The sequence below is a fragment of the Salvelinus alpinus genome, chromosome 35 (genome assembly GCF_045679555.1).
Source record: "Salvelinus alpinus chromosome 35, SLU_Salpinus.1, whole genome shotgun sequence".
Classification (NCBI taxonomy): Eukaryota; Metazoa; Chordata; class Actinopteri; order Salmoniformes; family Salmonidae; genus Salvelinus; species Salvelinus alpinus.
This window is the reverse complement of record NC_092120.1, coordinates 19,269,516-19,292,349: the sequence shown is the minus strand read 5'-3', so window position 1 is coordinate 19,292,349 and position 22,834 is coordinate 19,269,516. Positions and strand designations below refer to the sequence as shown.

The window sequence follows — 22,834 nt, the reverse complement described above, 5'->3', positions numbered from 1 at the left end:
CTGACATAGAAAGGGAAAGACAAAGAGGGAGGGGGAGATAGACAAAGCTCTGAAATGCACAAAAAACTGATGCTACGGAGAGAGAGGGAGAGACAGAGAGAGGTATGCAGAAGGGGGGAAAGATAGAAAGAGAGATTACCGTTAATCCCTCGTAAATGAGTGCATTTGTTTATGATGTTTACGAAATCTCCCATTTAGAATATGGAATCATAATCCAACTAGAATAATGGACTCCTGGTTTTAACCGCTTCCATCCCTTAGCCTACCCTCTCCAGCCGCTGCATTCCCTAAAAGGCTCAGTTAATCTGTGTTTAAGCAGGCGTACATCTATATCATGTATTGTCACGCTGTCACCCCACTATCTAGCGTCAAATGATGTGTCTATGTGTGTATACAAGGGATGTACTGTATATCGGCTGTACTTCATCTGTTGAATATCACACGATTAGTAATCAATCCAAATCTTTTTTGATATAACATACAACGTAAAAGGAGTCATGGGTCAGATAGTAAACACATCACCACCATATCATTTAAATGCGTAAAGGAACACATCATTTGAATGTGTTGAATAATTTTCTTTATAGTTTGATGTGATAGTGTTTTCCACAGATATATTACTGTTCTATTTCTATGGTGTTTCCTCTAATTGAGTAAGGATCCACATCCATATTACATACAGTATATACACTAAGTGTACAAAACATTAGGAACACCTCCTCTTTCCATGACATGGACTGACCAGGTGAATCCAGGTGAAATGTCGCTTGTTAAATCCACTTCAATCAGTGTAGATGAAGGGGAGGAGACAGGACAAAGAAGGATTTTTAAGCCTTGAGACTTTGGATTGTGTATTTGTGCCATTCAGAGAGTGAATGGGCAAGACTAAATATTTAAGTACCTTTGAACGGGGTAAGGTAGTAGGTGCCAGGCGCACCGGTTTGTGGGGGTTGTTAATATTAGGAAGGTGTTGTTAATGTTTTGTACACTCAGTGTATACACATGTCCATATCCATATATCCTTTTCAGTGTGTCCTATTAAGATTTAAGCAGACATTAGCTACTGTAAGGCCGGTTTGATTGAACCCTTTTTGATACTGTATACTGTCAAGTCAAGTCGAGTGATCCTGTCATATCAATGTTGGTTACTGCCAACACACCATAGAAGCACATTGGTCAAAGGTGACAATTAAAGACATGCATACAAGTAGCGCAACGACTGACCGAGACAGGGTAGTCTAGTATTAGATAGGCTTTCACTTCAATGTCTTCCCAGGTTGTTTGTTGATGGCTGATTCCTCTGGCTGTGTGATTTGACATTTAATCCCATCCTCCCCTTGTTTAAGACTTGGAGAGAGGAACAGTAGGCTGCTAATGGCTGTAGTATTATAATTATGCTGTATAGCATCACAGAGCAACAGAAGGCTCAGTGCTCTGTCCTTGCTGTCACATCCCTACTGCAGCCAAAAGCTGCTCTGCAGGCTCACTGCTGGCACGTGTAGCTTAGCTGAATGTGCGAGACCAATAGAGACGACCACACAAAGCTTAATAGATTGTAATTCTCGGCCTCACGCTGGTTCTCTCACACGCCCCACGTTCTCTCTGTCTCTCCCCTGAATCCAGCGTCAGCGCTGTCAGAAAAAGGAGAGTGTCTGTTCGCTCAATGAGTCCTGTTGCTATTTGACCATGCGAGAGAGGGTGGAAGTACTGGGTTAATACTAACTATCCATGTGGAGATAAGTTCAGAAAGTCAAAGGGCAATGTGGTGAAACTTCTCTGTCCCTTTTTCGCTCTGCCTGTCTCGCTTACTCGCTGTGTTTGTTTCCTCTCTCTCTCTCTCTCTCTCTCTCTCACACACACCCCCGGACACTCTTTCTGTCTATCTCCTTTTTACTGTGTCTCACTTTTAGCAAGTTGCCTTTTTAATGCATATTTTTGAACGGTATAATGTAGCTCATTGAGGCCATGAAAAGTTTTGAGGCACATGTAAAAGTGCCGTAAATACAGTATTATGGACCACACCTTTGAACCATGGTACGAGCCTGTGAAAGAGAATGTCCTTCCCAGAGGACAATCAAATCTACTCTATTCTTACCCATGTGGCTTTGTAGCAAACGTGTATCTTCATCAGGTCATAGTTAGGCAGGTTGAGGTGCTGGCCTTAGGGGTTCATACATGCAGGTGTACTAGAGTAACTTCTCTTCCCTGGCCTGCGATGTGTCGCCAATGTCCCCTCGTCTGGTCCCCATCTCTCTGTCTGTCTGTGCTACTGGCTTTTCTAATATTAGACTTTTCTCAAGTTTACAAAACACTGAAGCCCCCTGCCAGTCACATGCTTTCACACCACACCATAAAAAGCCATGTCCAGGGGTGCATGTTATATTTTATTTTTTATTAATGCAGGACTGGTTCCTGTCTTTTGACCCCATGACACGATTGCCCACCTTGTTTGGTGTGCTTTGCTTGCCTCTCTCTCTCTCTCTCTCTCTCTCTCTCTCTCGCTCTCTCGCTCTCTCGCTCTCTCTCTCTCTTTCTCTTTCTCTTTCTCTGTCTGTCTCTCTCTCACACCCGCCCCCCCCCGCCCGCCCACCCTCTCTCTCTCTGTCCATCGCTGGATTTATCCCCTCATCCCTGATCTTTCTTCATCCGCTCCAATCCGCATCTGTTCCTCACAGGAGAGAGAGTGTGAGAGAGAGAGAGAGAGAGAGAGAGAGCGAGAGAGAGCAAGAGAGTGGAATATCCATTCTGTGTGGGACAGGAAAACTGAATAAAAAACATCTAGTAACAGAAGAGGGGTAAACATATGACAACCAAACGGAGGGACCCTGAAAAGTGAGAACAGGTTAAGAAACCCACTGGAGAACTTCCTTATTTGGTGAGTAGGCAGCCATACATTTTTATTTTACACCTCAATTGTTGTTTTCTTTCTTTATAGTTTTTGATTGGATATGTGAATAGATGTGTAAGTGAAACCCTCTGGTCACAGTAGCGCTGTATATGGAGCTCTTGGTTGAAACAGATTTGTACATTTTTGTCATTTAACAGACACTTATCCAGAGCGACTTACAGGAGCAATTTGGGTAAGTGCCTTGCTCAAGGGCACATCAACATATCTTTTACCTATTCGGCTCGGGGATGAAAACCAGTGACCTTTCGGTTACTGGACCAATGCTCTTAACCTTTTACTGCAGTGGGCTAAATCAGGGTCACCCAGAGTGATTCTTGGTAGTCTTAAAAAAATCTACTTTGAAACAAAAGTATACACCTCATACACATGGTTTAAAAAAAACAAGACATCTGTACCATGTCAGATATAAAGTTGAAATGTATACCATTTTGAGTTTGCATCCCAATATTACACTTTATATACGTCACAGAAGACTGAAACATAACAACACTGTTTGACATAGAAACACTGGATCGTCATCAGGTTTTTTGACATCATCTTTATCAATGATGAAATGATGAAAAATATTAGTAATACTCCAGCCATGAGGCCAAAGAGGGCACTTTTGGTAATTAACTGCAGAAAAAGGCTACCCGCTAGGCTGCCTGCTGCCGCCAGATTAGTTTGGGGAGTGTAGAAGTACTTTTAGTTCTGGATTGAGTGTGTCCTGATTTTCTCATATAATCAAAGTGAGTGGATCTGTGGGATAAGTATTCATTTCATTTGATAGCACTATGACGAGGGTGCCGTTTAATGGCGACAAATAACAGTTTATCGATACTGTAAAATCTATGAATCCATTTTCTTCTCTACAACATGGTAGGGAATTTAATTGAAGAAGTATGGTAGCATGGCAGCATGGTCGATTCCTTGGGGATCACATGGAGAAACAACACTAACTTGGATTGGATATGTTTAATTGAATGTTTTACATTTTTATCATAAGGATTTACGTATGATTTCTATATTATAATGCATGTAATATTGCTATTGCACTACTAATGCAATACTCTGCTTACAGATCATCTTAGAAGATATGAATGAATGTTATCCTTTAAGTGGATTTTTTCCCTATTGACAGACAGTTTACACATGCAGCCCAATTCTCATATTCTTTCCACTAATTGGTCTTGACCAATCACATCAGATCTTTTTTTTTCTTCCAGAGCTGATGTGATTGGTCAAAAGACCAATTAGTGGGAAAACAACATCCGAATTGGGCTGCCTGTCTAAACGCAGTCCATTTGAATGATCACATCCTTTGTTTAAGTGTTTGAGCATTGTACAGTGTTTCCTCTGATACATCCATTTTGGAATACATTTGATTCTCTGCCGGGGGTATCACTAGCGTTGTGGGTGTCTAGTTGGCATAGGTGCTGAAACGTGGTACTTTGTGTTAGACCCTTTCATAGCACGGAAATACAGTTCAAGGCGTCGGCGTTCAAATCAAAACTAAAGTGTCTTGCTACAAATTGGAAAGAGTTCTTTAGTCCCGTTCTGAGAAAGGTCTGTTTTTAGTGCTAAATTCTCACTAAGGTTTGGCCACCGGTCACCGTTAACGTTTTTTTCAATATGCCTAATAATACGTGACACAATACTAATGGTGTGTCAATAGTGAAAAGGTGAAACATTTACAGCGAGAAAACAAGATCTGACTAACTCATTCCTACAATCACTAGTTCAAGTTCATTGCCCATTTTATACAGAAAACACCCATCTCACCCTGTCTTAGATTTTAACCAGCCCATTCTCTCAGTTCTCCTTCCCTCTCATCCACCACCACTAGTTTCCCCCTTCCTCTCTCATCTCTCCATCACGCCCCTCCCTCTCTCCACCTCTTATCCAGATGCAAAGAGCAGTCAGTAATCGGATGAGAGCAGATTTGAATCAAAAGGCTTCCTTTAAAATCTCAGCCACTAGGATTTAAACTCACTCTCTACTGCATCGCCTCTACACACAGCCCCACCCCCTTCTCTCTCTCTCCCTCTCTCCCTCTCTCCGTGTTAATGCACTCCACTCTGCGACAACCTCTAGCAGCCATTTAATCACATGCAACAACGGCAGGCCGGGGTCTCAGGGACAGGATGGCAAAAGGGCAATAGCACAGTTGAAACACATTTTCTTTTTTTTTTTAAACGGTCCCGTTTTATTGGGTTAGTACTATTTATAAACGTAATTTTCTCAGGGAACCAAATATATGGCCTAAATCAGATGAAGGCTAGATAAGGTGACCATTGTGGATACTACTCCCTTTAGGTGAGGGAGCAGGACACCTATGAGCACAGCTAACTTGAGATGGACGCAATCGCCTTAGGGTTAATTGTTTCAGGCATTTCTATATTTAGACGTACGATTTACAGTGTTTTTACACATGCATGTATCCTAGAGTACTAGACAGATAGGGACAGCAAGGAACAATGGAAAGGGAACATCTTTCTCTGAGTCACTGCCTCTTCTCTCTCCCTCTACCTTTCTCCTCAAACAAATGAGAGGCAAATTCATTTAGTAATGAGATTTGACAGAGACACTTTAGACAAATAGAGAGAGATTGCAGCAAAGGAACACGATCAAAGCCAGGGATTTAGGGTTTTCTTCTCCTGGTAGTTTTCAAGGTAAGATAGAGTAAGATCCAAATAGTTTAATCTGTCACAAATATTATGCAAATGTGTTATTAGATGTGTGGATGTTACATGAAATGTTGTGTGATTATCATGTTTAGAGTGTTTTAAAGTAAAGGTTATCATCTGATTTCAGAAAACAGTCTGATGCCATTGCCAGTTCTAAAGTTCCTAATTTGATAATGTGACAGAGATACTTGAGAGAGTTGATGCCTACTTCTTGTCTTTACTGTATAGTACGCCTAACCTGAGAATATTTCGGTCATTGAAAAAACAATTCAGTCCTCATTGACTCAGTCGACAGGATTAATTGCATCGTTAGAGCGCTGTGATGTGATGTCACTGGAATCACAAAAACACAAGTGCCTTCAGGGCTGACGTAAGATTGGAAAGCTTTCGAAGTCTATAGCACTAAAGTAAATTGAGATAGAAAAGGGCAGACTAAACACTGCGTTTGTTTAGCTAGTATAAGCACGAGGAGAGATATCAAACAAGAAAAGTGTTAGTATTAAGATGACACACCACACAGGTTTGAGTTTACAATCGGGGTGGGAAAGTGTGTTCGTGCATATGCAGTATGTGCTATATTAACTAGTTCATATAGTTGCACGCTTGTATGTATGTTTGTGTGCGTGCATGTGTGTGTGCATATGCATATCTGTGCAAGTGAGCTTGTTTGACTATGGGTGTGGGTTTGTGAGTGTATGGGTATTTGTGTGTGCCTGTGTTTGTGAGGGTTTGCAAAGTAGTTGAGGGGGGTTTGAATTGCAAAACAGTAGCTAAACAACAAAGAAAAGAGTGGGTAGACCTTGATCTAAAAAGCTGGTAACACGCATAAATATCTCATGTGTTGCTGTATACAGGTAACAGACTTTGACATTACAGAGAGAAGAATGGATAATGAACTGATAAAATGCAATGTTACATTTTTCCCCCTCTCTTCCCCAGGATTACGTCTGCTCACCTGATTTCCCTTCCTGTCTCCATCGGTGACGACGCCTACCAACCGTTGGCCATGGGCGAAATGGAGGAGCTGCGAAAGGAGGCGGACAACCTCAAAGATCAGATCACTGTCAGTTATCAATCAATAATTCAGATGAAGATCACGTTATTGGTCAATTGCACACAGGATCCAACCAGATTTTGACGTCCGCTTTTAACTCAAGGATTTGATACCAGCAACACTCTATTTGCCAGCTCACTTCCCGCCCATTTTTCCCCCGGTCAGACCCAGGATTCAAACTGGCAGCCCTCCAGATGCTGGGTCTCCTTTAGAACTGCTAGGCAATAATCAATCACTAGTGTGAATAACGCCTGCCCGTGTTCCTCTCATATGCTCGTACTTTACTAAACTATTTGCCTTTTGCTGAAAATTTTACCATGATCATCAACCATAAACTGAACAAGAATCCTTATCCTATAGACCACCAAAGGCCACCTATAGACCACCAAAACCCACATTAGAACTGGGCAAAAGAGCTTTTACCTCAGGGCAGTGAAGTCCTTGAACTTCTTGACAAAAACCGAGTTGTTTTAAGAGATTCATTCGTAAAATGTATTGAACGACTAGAGTGGGTCTAAGAAGTTCTTGTAATATGTTATGTTGTATTTAAATTCATATGTGGACATGAAGTATGCGGGTGGGAGGGGGGAGGGGCTGGGGGGGTGTTACTCGTAATATGTCCAGGTAATAGGGATGTGAAACTTTGTTTGTGTTTTTGTCCTTTTATTTTAGCTTTTGTTGTTTTTCTAATTTCTATATGTTTTTTTTTACATTTCTTAAGAACTCTTGGAAAACTAGCCCTTGGGCTAAAAGAGATCCTAATACAATAATAACAAATCCTAACTGTTCTGATCCTCTGGACAGTAAGGTGTATAGGTGTTAATAACACCACAGTCATAGTCATATCTATGACAACAGTTATGACCATACATCCCCACCCCTGACCGCTCTGTTTGTCCAAAGGCAGGAGGAGTAGGTGTAAACAGTAGTTTAGTTATATGTAATACGTTTTCTTCTGAGACCAGGTTGCAGCAGCAATAGCACACCTTAAAAATTACAATAGTTATGACAGTGGTTTTAGCCATAGTTAAGTGGACCATAGTTATTATAACCATAACTTGACCATACACAACCATCCCTCTACAGGAGGCCCGAAAGGTAGTGCAGGACACCACCCTGCAGGAGGCAGTTGCCGGGACGACGCTGGTGGGGCGTGTCCAGCTGAAGACCAGGAAGACGCTGAGGGGTCACCTGGCCAAGATCTATGCCATGCACTGGGGCACTGACACCAAGTAAACACACATATGCCATACACAAGAGCACACACACACACACACACACACATACAAACAGGCACACATACGTATACACAGGCATGCATACACACACACACACGCACACGCACACACACACACACACACACACACACACACTAGCTCAAAGTAGACAGAGACCCTTCACAGACTTCTAGCCTGCACTCTTTTCCTGAGAATTGCTTATTTAAGTATTCATTCAATCATTTCTGTTAGTTCTATCATGTCATTATGTAACATATATATTCATCTGTTCATCCATTCATTCAAACAGATTGCTGTGACAAATACTGCTATGGTTTAAAACTGGCTTCACGTGGTGCTCTGTGTTTATTGGTTAATTGGATTGGCGTCGCAATCCCATAGCTTGTTTTAATTGGACAAATTAGTGGAACCAGGAAACACTTGACTGACAGTCTGGCAACACTTTAAACCAACACTATCCCTAAATCAATCAATTATTGCTGATACTATAACTTGAATGTGCACTAACCCACCTTTTCTTCGTTCATGTTGTCCTCTCTCCTTCTCCTTACCTCTCCCTATATTCTCATTTCATCTCATCTCTTCTCTTTCTCAGTTGTAGCAAGTTAGTAAGCTTATTAGGTTTTCCTGGGTTTACAATACTTGGTGTCCTACATTTAGTGGGTCTAAAAGATAGCTTTTACTAACTGAACCAGTGTTGGGCTAAGAGGTTCTGGAACAACGCTTCTCTATGTCTAACACAGTACAATCCAATACAACTTTATTGTCCCTCAATTGGGAACTCATTTGGCAACTGTGAACACTTAACAGACAACATATTCACACATATTCCTCCATAGTGGCTAGACATAACTACATAGCACACAATATCATCATCACCAGCATCAACATCCCCGTCATCATTTGTGCTGGAAACACCTGGCAATAGGAAAAAGTGCAGTAGCATTAGTCAATTACCATGTCGTGGCTTTTTAGATCAGTCGTGTTAAAGACGGACTGCCATTGGGACATAAGAGTCTCTGTATCTATTATCGATCTGTCTGTCTATTTATCTTGAGCTGCTGCAGGTCCTTGGATCTTTTACTGGACTCGGTCTCTCTCTTTCTGTCTGTCTCTACACCGGTCTTGTTCTCTCTACCAGGTTGTGTGTCAGTGCCTCTCAAGATGGAAAGCTGATAGTATGGGACACCCTGACCACCAACAAGGTATGGCGGACTGCGTCTGGGTTTACAGTCTGGGGAGTTTTGCTCATGGGACAGTGTTTTTTGCATGAATACGGCATGTAATGACAATATACTGTAATATCAAGTGCTCGTATAAGTGCTCACATTGACAAACGCGGTGTGACACACAGGCACGTACACATACACACACTGGTCCACGTGAGGAATCACTTTCCTTCTCTGCTCAGGTGAGCGCCATCCCTCTGAAGTCGTCGTGGGTGATGACGTGTGCCTACGCGCCCTCGGGGAACATGGTGGCGTGTGGCGGTCTCGACAACATGTGCTCCATCTACAACCTCAAGGGCAAGGACGGCAACGTCAAGGTCATGCGGGAGCTGGCCGCACACACAGGTACCCCACTCGACACTTAGCCCACTATTTGCATTCATTAAGACAGCATTACGGGCAACACGTTTAACGATGAGTCGTTTCGATCAAAGTCAATGTAAGAACATACGAGGTAGTATTTATATAGTCTATCCAATACAGCATGCTTGTGTTGTATGGCTCTGATGGTGTTCTCTCTTATTGCCCAGGTTACCTGTCCTGCTGTCGTTTCCTTAGCGACAGTGAGATCATCACCAGCTCTGGCGACTGCACCTGGTAAGGTCATAGAGATGGAATCTGTATGAGTCTGGTGTGCAATACGGGGTTACAATGACTGACCAGAGATCAGTCCAACCTGTTAATGCTACCATATCATTCTAATTCTATGGCTTATACTGTACCCTTCATTTGATACGCATAGTCTTATCTATTACTTTTCTGCAATGGTGTCCTAAACATTCTGCCTTCTTTTGCCCTTCCATCGCAACCCTCTCTTCTTTGACCATGTCCCTGCGGTCTTCTTTGCCCACCTCTATATCCATCCTCTCCTCCTATTCCCTCCCTCTGTCCAAACTTTATAGTGTTCTATGGGACATTGAGACAGGGACAGAGAAGACCATCTTCGCGGGCCACTTGGGTGACTGCATGTCCCTGGCCGTGTCCCCCGACTTCAAGATGTTCATCTCGGGGGCATGTGACTTCACGGCCAAACTGTGGGACATCAGGGAAGCCACCTGCAGACAGACGTTCAGCGGCCACGAGAGTGACATCAACGCCATCGGGGTGAGGACAGAGGACCCCCAGCATTTATTCATTGTTTACTAATAGTTTAGTATTCTGATAGATGCACTGCACCCGGCAGTTCACATTGACAAAGACTTCCAAGTTTTTACAAATTTAAGCTTTTAAAAAACACAAAACGTACAATATCCCAAAAATGTATTTGATGCAACTGGTTGCTCAAACAGTTGATTCATTTAATGAGGTGAACCAAAGCTTACACCCGCTCTGTAGCTCTCCAGAACCACAGTTAGAGAGACCACTGCTCTGACCTCCAACCTCTGTCCTCTCCACTCTGTCCAGTTCTTCCCCAATGGTAATGCGGTTATAACGGGCTCAGACGATGCCACCTGTAAGCTGTACGACCTGAGGGCAGACCAGGAGCTCATCACCTACCAGGACTCGGGCATCATGTGTGGGGTGACCTCGCTCGCCCCGTCCCTCTCCGGCCGCCTTTTACTGGCCGGATACGATGACTTCAACGTCAACATCTGGGACATGCTTAAAGCCGAGAGAGTGGGTGAGTACGGAGGGAGAAAGAATGGGAGATAGAGTGTGGGTGAGTATGCAGGGTTGGGGAGAGAAAGATGGTGACTGGAGGGGCTGGAGGCAGAAAGAGAGGGAGACAGTGTGGGTAAGTAGAGGGGATGGTGAGAAGAGAAAGGAGGATGTGAGTGGGACGAAGGGAGAATTAGAGGGAGAGAGAATGTGGATGCAATGTAGGCAAACATAATATTTGCATCCATTCTATACTGACGTAATTCTCCTCATGGCTCAGGAGTGCTGGCTGGTCATGACAACAGGGTGAGCTGCATCGGAGTATCCTCGGACGGAATGGCATGCTGCACAGGATCCTGGGACAGCTTCCTGAAGATATGGAACTGAGTCAGTCCTCTAGTCTAGAGAACAGACAGAGCGAAAGACTAAGGAGAGGGGAATAGAGGAAGAATATCATGGAAACCTGGTAGATTGAAGAGGGGGATGGGGGGAGACTAGGAAGCCAAGGGTGAAAGGTTATTTATTTGTATTGTGCCAAGTCTTATTCGATTTGAGAGAAGAATTGTGACGAGAGAGTCTGTCGTCTCTTGCTACTTCCGACTCAAGTTTAGAGTTAGGCAGGGGGGACTTTTGTAGAAAAACATGATCGTTGCATCAATGAATGATTGATTGTTATGTCAAGGTTCAAACTGAATTCTAGCGTTATATGAATATATTTCCTATGTCATAAGAGCAGTTGCCAAATGGAAACGCTAGATTTGGATATAGCAGGATACGGTCACAAAATAAATGACCACCGATAGACTGTAGGTTTACAATAACTAGGACGTTACATGCTTTTATATTCGAGGCGAGTTAAAATGTTTGTCAGAGGATGAATATGTAAGCATTGATTTGTTTCAAGCGGATGTTTGTGTGTTGGTTAGAGAATTCCCTTGTTTAGTTACGGTTTTCTATTTTTATGGCCACATCAGAATAAAATTGTTTCGCCTGCAGATTTCTACAAGAGTGTGTGTCTGAAAGTTTACGTACGTACGTGATTAATAGGATATGTTTACCATGAGTTGGGGTCTAATCTTTTGACCTACTTCCCGATGGCTAGTCACAAAAAGGCATAAGCGCTCAGTAAACTGTTGGCTGGACAGACGGGATGATATAGAGCTTATGGTTCACTGACAACAAAATAAAAATGGCAAATGCACAAGACCACAATATTTCACATTTGTCATAGAGGAGTTTAAACCTTACCTGGCTGTGTATATCTAATTGACAGTGGTTTGTTTTACCACTGTCGTGCGAGCAAAACATAGTAGCAACTCAATGTGAAGTGACTATTTGTCTTTTCAAATCGCATCACACACTTGACAATTTGGACAGCCTGTCTTTACCATCAGAACATTGTGCATATAGTAAATTCACAAGGCGCTTTTCTTACACTTAAGGTATGGCTTTACTTAGCACCTTAAGACTAATAAAAACATGTCATCTTGCTTCAAACTTAACTGGTGTATTCCAGTTAAGAGCATAAAAAAGCAGATTAAGATTTTAAGCAAATTTATTTACATAAAGGACAGGATAGCAAAAACACTGATATGGACATTTGAAATAAATGCAAAGAAACAGTCGGACAAATCATATCGATGACACTTCCAAAAGCAACATACACAAATGATAATTTGTTAGCAGTTTGAATAAGTCAGTTAAAAAGAAAAAAAGGCTGTACATTTTTAAAAGGCTTGTTTTTAGAAAGATATAGAAACATGGCAAGATTCTGTACACTGGCCAGTTAGTGTTTGTGCATGTTCTTCTGCAACGTCCGTCTATCTGTTCTCCTTGTCCATGGACACAGTCAGGACTCTCCGGTCCATCTGACCCAGCCTCTGTCTGTCTGGGGTGGACACCTTCAGCTTCATCTGACGGGCAGGGAGGGAAGAGAGAGACCGGACCTTTCAGTTAAACCACAGGTTTAAAAGCCGTTGTGATTGATCCTTTTCCTCTGACCCACCAAAATAGATCAATCCTGTTCTTTAGGCTTTAGTATGCGCAGACATGAACGAATGAGATGGCAAGAGTGAGATAAGGAACTGCACATGTACTTGCATCTGAGGGAAAAGTGTGTACATTAGGGCTGGCACAATTACCGTATAACAGACTGTTATGGATGAAGACAGTTATGAAAATAAAATAAATGTCTACAAAAACCATTTATTTATATCATTGTGGAAAGGACAGCCGACTGAAGACGGGACTGCCGGGCAGTTGAGTCAGTTTCCGCAGTAACATGGACTCTTTACAACGTGATGAAACTGCTGCTCCTTGTTGAAACGAGCAAGGTCTTGTAACACACATGGAATGGGCTTGCAACCTCTGACCCTGGCAATTTGACTGGTAAACCCATTGGTACATGCACAACGGCTGCCTGGTATTGTGATGCAATAATTTCCATGGTAACGTAGAATGATGTCACCATTTAATTGAATGTATTTTTTGTTATGTCAGTTGAGTTGAATCAACAAATCACAGCACATATTGATGGGTACACTCGCAACGGGGTTCCCACTAGTTGGGCCAGTGGCAAAGTCAAAATGTATGAGAACAAAAAGTAGTTTTTGTTGGTCTTAATTAAATACAGGTTTTTCGGCTTTACCGCTTGCCCAGATAATGACGACCTCACTACGGCCGCCAGTCCAACCATCATTGACTTGAATGGGTGACCAATCTTCTGAAATACCATGACTGTCACAGCCCTAGTGTACACCATCTATATACCTGTGTAGCTTGCTCCCGGGGGGAGTTGGTCTCCTTGAGCATCTGCAGAGGGGAGCGGCCTTCAGCCATGAGTGCCTTGTCTGCCACAAGGGAGAGGAGAGAAAGCTTTATAAAAATTATTATTATATAAAAAAATAAAAAAAATAACAGGAAATTGTGTGAAAAATGATAGACAATAAAAACACCCACGTACCTCTCTGCTTCGGTTTAACCGACTGCCCCTTGTTCTCATTGGCTGCATTCTTGTTTCCAACCTGGATGGAGAGTGGTGAAGAGGACGACCCCCACTTGCCTCCTCTCCCTCTGGCCCTCACCCCTGTGGCACCGAAGCCCTTCCCTAGCCACTGGGGCTTGAACACCACTTGACTGGGGCTCTTGGTGTCAAAAGTGGGGCAGCGGATCCCAGTGGCTTGGGGCTGCTGCTGGCTCGCGCTGGGGCTTGGGCCAGTGGTTGTGGTGGATGGTACAACAGGCGACTCTTGTGTGACGGGCATCACTGGCTCCTCCACTGGAGTTGGGACCTCCACTTCCTCCATCTCCGTAGCAACAGTGACTTCAGTGAACTCTGTAACGGTGGGGATGGATGGTTCAGCCATGGGGGTCAGAGGTTGTGCGGGGTCAGAGGTGACTGAGGGAAGGGCATACGCGTGGTCAGGTTCGTCCTTGTGGAGTTCAGCAGCAGCGTTTTCAGGGAGAGGAGACGCAGGGCTGTCGTAGTGCACCTCGGCGAAGGTCGGTGGTGGGACGACACCATCGTGGCAGGTGATCAAGCTCATACTCAGTCGCTTGTGTAGTGAAGACTCTTTGGCCTCTTCGGCTTCCTCCAGAGTGAAATCGGCTTCGACGTCTATCTGGGCCTCCCCCACGAGAACGAAGGGGCTCTGGATGAGAAGCGTATGACTAGTCACGCTCTGGGGAGAGGGCTGGATCATGTCACCTGAGACCTGTGATGGCTGAGGAGAGAGAACGGACTCACTGGAGCCCAACTCTCCCTCCACCACGGCCTCCTCCTCCACGTTGAGGTTGGGAAACTTGTTAAAGGGCAAAGGGGCAACTAGTTCTACAGAGTCACCGTGGAGGAGCATGCCGAGGCGACGGGCAAAGGAGCCAACTGTCACTGGAGGAACAAAAAAAAACAAGTCAAAAGTTTAAAATAAAATAACTTGACAAAAAGCTTTTTCAAAATGTACTGAAAGGGCAATGCTGCATCTACAGTTTAGGGCAGGGGTAGCCTCGGCTGAGTCCCCAACGACAATGCTCCAGTTCAGGGGAAATGGAAAGAGACTTCCACTTTGGACATGAACAAGGCGACACTCCATCTTAACTCCTCCTCCACATTTACTGGATTGGTTGAACAGTGCAGAAGAGAACATCGACATGGGGGGGGGGCTAGTTTCAGGCGTTTATTTTACGCCTGCTACGTTAGGGGTGGCTAAACTACATATCCGACCAGCGAGCCCATTCAATCCTTCGTTTAAATTGAGAAATACTGCGCCAAACATCTTAGTCAGATGTAAAATTGCGCGACTAAGATCTCCTCTGCAAAAACGTCAACATATATTACAAATCTGAGTTCTTAAGATTAACTCTGACTATTGAGGAAGTTTATACTAATTATGGTATCTCAAAAGGGACAAACGGTACTACCGCAGTCTAGTTTTTCAAGCGAAGATGTATTTTTTAAAAGGGCATATGCGAGGCAGACGTTCACGTCATCCTAGCAGAGTTCTGCTAGGAACAAATCGAACCTAGTACGCAGACGCCTTAATGCCGTTTCTACAGTCAAAGAAACTGGATGCCATGCGTCGCTCTGTCGACCCCGGTTGGTGTTATTCTGAGGTATTTAGGGATCATCTGCGAAAGAGATCTGGTCTCAGCAGGACCTCCTGTTAAAATAAATAATTCTAACCAAACCCAAATCAACCATAGGCCTTGTTCCAGTGCTTGACTGGATAGCTTTGCCACTTGGTTAACATAGTTACCTCTCATTGAGTCCTTCATTGGGGTGCGGGTGACACCTACTGAGGGTGACCGAGGGTCGCTGGCTAGAATGGAGCAGTCTCTCTCCACCACAACTGGGACACAGGAGACAGTTCCACTCACCTGAAATAGATTAATACATTCTTGTTACACGATGTATGCATGCGCAAAGCTGTCAAGGCAAAGGGTGGCTACTTTGAAGAATATCAAATATCAATATTTTTAATTTGTTTAACACTTTTTGGTTATTACATGATTCCATGTGTGTTATTTCAAAAGTTGTGTCTTCACGATTATTCTACAATTTAGAAAATAGTAAAAATAGAGCTGACACTATTTCTACTCAATGCCATTACAGTATCCATTGACTTAGGACTCAAATTGCAGTTTCTATGACTTCCACTAGATGTCAACAGTCTTTAGAAATTGTTTCAGGCTTGTATCCTGAAAAATTAGGAAGTAAGAGCAGTCTGAATGAGTGGACGGAGAGAGTGCGTTTCTTGTTTACCTTTTAAATTGACGACGTTATTGTCCGGTTGAAATATTATCGATTATTTAGGCTAAAAACAACCCGAGGATTGAATATAAACATCGTTTGACATGTTTCTATGAACTTTACGGAAACAATTTGGATTTTTTTGTCTTCCTGTTTTGACTGCGTTTGAGCCTGTGGATTACTGAAGAAAACACGCGAACAAAACAGAGGTTTTTGGATATAAAGAGACTTTATCGAACATGTATTGAGTAAATGATTGTCTGCTGAGTGCAACCATATGAAGATCATTAAAGGTAAGGGATTAATTTTATCTCGATTTCTGACTTGTGTAACTGTTCTACTTGGCTGGTTACTGTTTGTAATGATTTGTCTAGTGGGCTATGTTCTCAAATAATCGTACGGTATGCTTTCGCCGTAAAACATTTTAAAAATCTGACACCGTGGTTGGATTCACAAGAAGTTAATCTTTAAACCTATGTAAAATATGTTTTGTTATCTGAATTTTTATAATGAGTATTTCTTTATTTGAATTTGGCACCCAGCAGTTTCACTGGCTGTTGAAGAGGTGGGACGCTAAAGTCTCACGTACCCAAGAGAGGTTAAATCAGTTTTACCAAATTTCTATCAGCATGTTAAATGTGCAACCAGAGGGGGGAGTTTTATAAAAAATAAACTCTGGACCACCTATACTCCAACAACAGAGACGCATACAAAGCTCTCCCTCCATTTGGCAAATCTGATCATAATTCTATCCTCCTGATTCCTGCTTACAAGCCAAAATTAAAGCAGGAAGCACCAGTGACTAGATCAATAAAAAAAAGTGGTCAGGAGGAAGCAGATGCTAAGCTACAGGACTGTTTTGCTAGCACAGACCAGAATATGTTCAGGGATTCCTCCAATAGCACTGAGGAGTACACCATTTCAGTCATTGCACTTATTGATGAAGCCATCGATGACGTCGTCCCCACATTGACAGTACGTACATACTAGAGGTCGACCGATTAATCGAAATGGCCGAATAATTAGGTCCGATCTCAAGTTTTCATAACAATCGGAATGCGGTAATTTTGGACACCGTTTTTTAATTAATTTTTTTACACCTTTATTTAACTAGAGAAGTCAGTTAAGAACACATTCTTATTTTCAATGACGGCCTAGGAACGGTGGGTTAGCTGCCTTGTTCAGGGGCAGAACAAGATATTTTTACCTTGTCAGCTCGGGGATTCAATCTTGCAACCTTACGGTTAACTAGTCCAACGCTCTAACCACCTGCCTCACGAGGAGCCCGCCTGTTACGCGAATGCAGTAAGAAGCCAAGGTAAGTTGCTAGCTAGCATTAAACGTATCTTATAAAAAACAATCAATCAATCATAATCACTAGTTATAACTACACACGGTTGATGATATTACTAGTTTATCTAGCGTGTCCTGCGTTGCATATAATCGATGCAGTGCGCATTCGCGAAAAAGGACTGCCATTGCTCCAACGTGTACCTAACCATAAACATCAATGCCTTTCTTAAAATCAATACACAGAAGTATATATTTTTTAAACCTGCATATTTAGCTAAAAGAAATCCAGGTTAGCAGGCAATATTAACCAGGTAAAATTGTGTCACTTCTCTTGCGTTCATTGCACGCAGAGTCAGGGTATATGCAACAGTTTGGGCCACCTGGCTCACTGCGAACTAATTTGCCAGAATTTTACGTAATTATGACATAACATTGAAGGTTGTGCAATGTAACAGGAATATTTAGACTTATGGATGCCACCCGTTAGATAAGATACGGAACGGTTCCGTATTTCACTGAAAGAATAAACGTTTTGTTTTCGAGATGATAGTTTCCGGGTTCGACCATATTAATGAGCTAAGGCTCGTATTTCTGTGTGTTATTATGTTATAATTAAGTCTATGATTTGATAGAGCAGTCTGACTGAGCGATGGTAGGCACCAGCAGGCTCGTAAGCATTCTTTCAAACAGCACTTTCGTGCGTTTTGCCAGCAGCTCTTCACAATGCTTCAAGCATTGCGCTGTTTATGACTTCAAGCCTATCAACTCCCGAGATTAGGCTGGTGTAACCGATGTGAAATGGCTAGCTAGTTAGCGGGGTGCGCGCTAATAGCGTTTCAAACGTCACTCGCTCTGAGACTTGGAGTAGTTGTTACCCTTGCTCTACATAGGTAACGCTGCTTCGAGGGTGGCTGTTGTCGATGTGTTCCTGGTTCGACCCCAGGTAGCGGCGAGGAGAGGGATGGAAGCTATACTGTTACACTGGCAATACTAAAGTGCCTATAAGAACATCCAATAGTCAAAGGTATATGAAATACAAATCGTATAGAGAGAAATAGTCCTATAATTCCAATAATAATTACAACCTAAAACTTCTTACCTGGGAATATTGAAGATTCATGTTAAAAGGAACCACCAGCTTTCATATGTTCCTTGCTCATGTTCTGAGCAAGGAACTTAAACTTTAGCTTTCTTACATGGCACATATTGCACTTTTACTTTCTTCTCCAACACTTTGTTTTTGCATTATTTAAACCAAATTGAACATGTTTCATTATTTATTTGAGGCTAAATTGATTTTATTGATGTATTATATTAAGTTAAAATAAGTGTTTATTCAGTATTGTTGTAATTGTCATTAATACAAATAAAAAATAAAATAAAAATCAGCCGATTAATCGGTATCGGCTTTTTTTGGTCCTCCAATAATCGGTATCGGCGTTGAAAAATCATAATCGGTCAGCCTCTAGTTGAAGCATGGAAAATGTGTCTGGCTGTACAACCAATTGGCAAACATACTGCAAATTGAGAAACCATGTGACTAAACTATACTATGAAACAAAAATTAATTATAAAGAAATAGTAAAAAGCGTTGGCGCACCTTAAATGAAATTTTGGTCAAAAAGGCACACTCGGCTCCATCAGTCATTGAATCAGATGGCTCATTCCTCTCAAAAAACACTGATATTGCCAACTACTTTAATGATTTTTTTCCATTGGCAAGATTTGCAAACTTAGGCATGACTTAGGCACTTAGTGCCAGCCACAAACGCTGACACTACACATCCATTTATATCTGAGTAAATTATGAAAGACAAGCATTGTACTTTTGAATTCCGTAGAGTGTGGAAGAGGTAAAAATTATTGTTGTCTATCAATGACAAGCCACCGGGGTCTGACAACTTCAATGGAAAACTACTGAGGATAATAGCTGACGATATTGCCACTCCTATTTTCCATATCTTCAATTTCAAATTGTGTTTGACCAGATACAATGCTATTGTACTGTAAAACAAACTTACTTTTGGTAGTGTCTCTAGTAATCTTAGTGTTCAATCTAGTAATGTTGGCAGCACAGATGAAAAAAAAAGAAGTGTATTTGATGTTGGTGTACAACCAATTCAGGAAGTGAATCAGAATCACCTTTACAGAGCCCCACAGTGGTGGTGTCATAATACCCATAAAACCTAGGGGTCAAACAGGAAAATGGTTCCAATCGTATTTCCCCCATAGGGGATTTTAGAAACATTTAAAATAAGGACTGTGTTTCATGTAAGCTTACCCTGGTGTGACATTTTGATAACCATGTAAATCTCTCGGACAAGGAGACTTTAATCAATATATTCGGCACTATTTACTCTGAGATCCTAAAATGATAATTAGAGTCACAGTAGACATCATTCAAAACTACAAATCCCTGCAGGGCATCTCTAGCTGACACCTTTGCCAACAGGTATTGTCAATTTAAAACTTGCACAAGACAGTTCAGAATTGTCCATTTAAATAAATTGCCTATTTATTCATTAACTACTACATTTAGCTAACATTAGATAGTTCATCCAGAAATTCTTACATTCCAGATCATCATGGCATTTGTAGTTCTTTATGATAGCAACATTAGCGTTTCATTTTGGGGGGGTAAATACAGGCAAATGTTGAGAGATTTGCAAGGTTATCAAAACGTCACACCAGGGTAAGCCTACATGAAACACAGCCCTTAAAATGTAAGGGTTTCTAAAAAATGAATGTAAAACGATTGGAACTATTTCCCTGTTTGACCGGTAGATTTTATGACACCTCCACTGTGGGGCTCTATTCGCCAAGTACATGTACCCAGAATAAGACTTTGTGAAATGGTGCTGCAAGTTAAACACTATACAGGAATTTACACAATATACATACAATACGGATACAGTAAACAGAACAATTACACATGATATGAGAGTATTCAAATAATAAACTATTTTCAAATCAAAATGATGGCCCTTGTCAGCTAACGTTACCTGAATAGGTGTGCGGTCAATGGCTACAGATGGAGACCGTGGGTCCACAAGTTGAGAGAGACGGTCGTGTTTGATGCGATGGCTGTGATCATATTTGGGCGTTGAGGCCACAGCAACCTTGCTCTCGCTGGATCCCATGGCGATACAGTAGATGCCTAATGTCCGGAGACAGAAGTTAGACAAAAGTTTACGTTAAAAAATTTAGAGCGAGTCTGCTGTGCCATTCATTGTTTTCTATCTAACTAAATAACTTAGTTAAAAAGGTTTTCTTGAAGCCAGATAAAATTAATAAAATCATTCATTAGGCAATTTACAATTATTGTGGATAGCTAACAAAAAGTTAGATTGGGTCGGCAAACTTGCTCAAACTAACAAGTCACTTTAGCTAAACTAAAGTCTGCGGATGGCTAAACTCAGTTTAACAAAGTTATCTTGAAGCGAACAACAAAATAAAGTTCTTGCTCTTCGATTATTTGTATGTGATTCACATGAATCTGCTAGGTAATAACGTAACTTTTAGCAAACAATGACTTACCTTAAACGTTTAGCTAGAAGTGAGTAAGTATCCTTTCACTTTTTCGAAGCAAAACATGAGGATTTAAATTGCGAAAAGCATATGCATCCAGTTATTTTCAAACCAGCCAATCAGTGAAGTTGGTGCCACCGCCTTCCCTACAGAGATTGGCTGATTGTACCTACGACGTCTAAAATGGGCGTGGTTTGCTACTGAAAACAGTTTTAAAACCTACACAAGATCTGACCATGCTTTGCGGATTTGAATTTGACCCTCTTGAATGTTGCGCAATGCAACACTATTTGAAAGTCGCATTATTATCTCGCGAATGGGAATACGAATGTGAAGGAACATGTTTGGTTGTGCTATACCCATAGAAAGAGCCCATAGCAAAATACTGTATCTGTGCAAAACCTATAGATAAGTCAAGTTCAATGATGTATATAAACCCATAAAGTTATATACAAAGTAGTTCTTGCAGCAGATACTAGTAACTGCATTTACCGTTTGCTGCTATTTTGTGCTGTAAAAGCAGCCTAATCCTGGGTATTTTTGTCCTATTTGGGTCTACTTTACAGCAACTGGCCAAGAAAAATATATATTTGGGAAATACTGTCAATAACCACGCTTCCATACACAGTTTTTTATGTGAGTATTGTAAAGTCATACCGAATAAAAAAACATCAAGACAGCTGTGACGGAAACAGGAGTTTCGATACAATTTTATAAATGCATTTGCTACTGACAGATCATTTCTTAGTTGGACATGGTGGGATCTTGAAATGTTGGTGGAAACGCCTTTATTAGCAAATATTGATATAATAACAATCATATCGAGTCACAGGATGATATGTTGTGTGGTCCTCCCACTATGACTAAGGAAAGTATGCAGTTTATTAGGCTACAGATGAAAAGTTATGAATTTCACAGGGTGGTGAAAGTGCACGGTGGACTTGATACGCCTTTCCAATAAATGTCGAGGGTCTTATTTTGGTGACATGAGCGATGATTGACTGCGTTTGACAAATACAAATATTCTCGCTGTTATCCATCATAATATCATCATATAGCCTAAATTGAAAATAATTTGCCCCAACTCTGTTAAAAACATACGACTTCACTTGACAAGGGGAACTGGAAGTCTGATTCCAGACGAGAACAGCTATGATGGTTTTCATTGGTAGATATAAATCGCAGGCATACATTTGAACTTGATCCTTTGTTTGGTAATTGTCAAATGTTGGGCAATGCAGCATATACTACATGACCAAAAGTATGTGGACACCTGCTCTTCGAACATCTCATTACAAAATCATGGGCATTAATATGGAGTTGGTCCCCCTTTGCTGCTGTAACAGCCTCCACTCTTCTGAGAAGGCTTTCCACTAGATGTAGGAACATTGCTGCAGGTACTTGCTTCCATTCAGCCACAAGAGCATTAGTGAGGTCGGGCACTGATGTTAGGCGATTAAGCCTGGCTCGCAATCGGCATTTCAATTCATCCCAAAGGTGTTCGATGGGGTTGAGGTCAGGGCTCTGTGCAGGCCAGTCAGGTTCTTCCACACCGATCTCGACAAACTATTTCTCTATGGACCTCGCTTTTTCCATGGGGGCATTGTCATGCTGAAACAGGAAAGGGCCTTCCCCAAACTGTTGTCACAAAGTTGGAAGCACAGAATGGTCTAGAATGTCATTGTATGCTATAGTGTTAAGATTTCCTTTCACTAAGGGGCCTAGCCCAAAACCATGAAAATCATTCCCAGACCATTGTTCCTCATCCACCAAACTTTACAGTTGGCACTATGCATTGGGGCAGGTAGCGTTCTCTTGGCATCCATCAAACCCAGATTCGTCCACCGGACTGCCAGATGGGGAAGCGTGATTCATCACTTCAGAGAATGTGTTTCTTCTGCGCCATAGTCCAATGGTGGCGATGTTTACGTCACTCCAGCCGACGCTTGGCATTACACACAGTGATCTTAGGCTTGTGTACAGCTGCTTGGCCATGGAGATCCATTTCATGAAGCTCCCAACGAATAGTTCGTGCTGACGTTGCTTCCAGAGGCAGTTTGGAACTCGGTAGTGA

General features: G+C 42.0%; 2 protein-coding genes across 3 annotated transcripts; one reads left to right on the top strand and one right to left on the bottom strand.

Annotated features, from left to right (window-relative positions):
• Positions 1-2,709: 2,709 nt before the first annotated feature.
• Positions 2,710-12,144, top strand: LOC139564251 (guanine nucleotide-binding protein G(I)/G(S)/G(T) subunit beta-3-like). 2 transcript variants are annotated; one of them, XM_071383618.1, is made up of 9 exons: positions 2,710-2,875; positions 6,514-6,637; positions 7,715-7,860; positions 9,008-9,071; positions 9,278-9,440; positions 9,626-9,692; positions 9,998-10,199; positions 10,500-10,716; positions 10,975-12,144. In XM_071383618.1, the coding sequence occupies exons 2-9, from the start codon at positions 6,581-6,583 to the stop codon at positions 11,079-11,081; spliced, it is 1,023 nt and encodes a 340-aa protein (XP_071239719.1). In that variant the 5' UTR covers positions 2,710-2,875; positions 6,514-6,580; the 3' UTR covers positions 11,082-12,144. The 2 variants fall into 2 exon arrangements, with proteins under 2 accessions (XP_071239719.1, XP_071239720.1); XM_071383619.1 differs by lacking the exon at positions 2,710-2,875 and adding an exon at positions 3,051-3,080.
• An 87-nt stretch (positions 12,145-12,231) lies between these two features.
• On the bottom strand, positions 12,232-20,875 carry LOC139564250 (cell division cycle-associated protein 3-like). The gene is made up of 6 exons (XM_071383617.1): positions 20,770-20,875; positions 20,235-20,389; positions 15,446-15,566; positions 13,657-14,580; positions 13,464-13,543; positions 12,232-12,607 (listed from the first exon to the last, which is right to left on the bottom strand). The coding sequence occupies exons 2-6, from the start codon at positions 20,370-20,372 to the stop codon at positions 12,515-12,517; spliced, it is 1,356 nt and encodes a 451-aa protein (XP_071239718.1). The 5' UTR covers positions 20,373-20,389; positions 20,770-20,875; the 3' UTR covers positions 12,232-12,514.
• Positions 20,876-22,834: the final 1,959 nt, after the last annotated feature.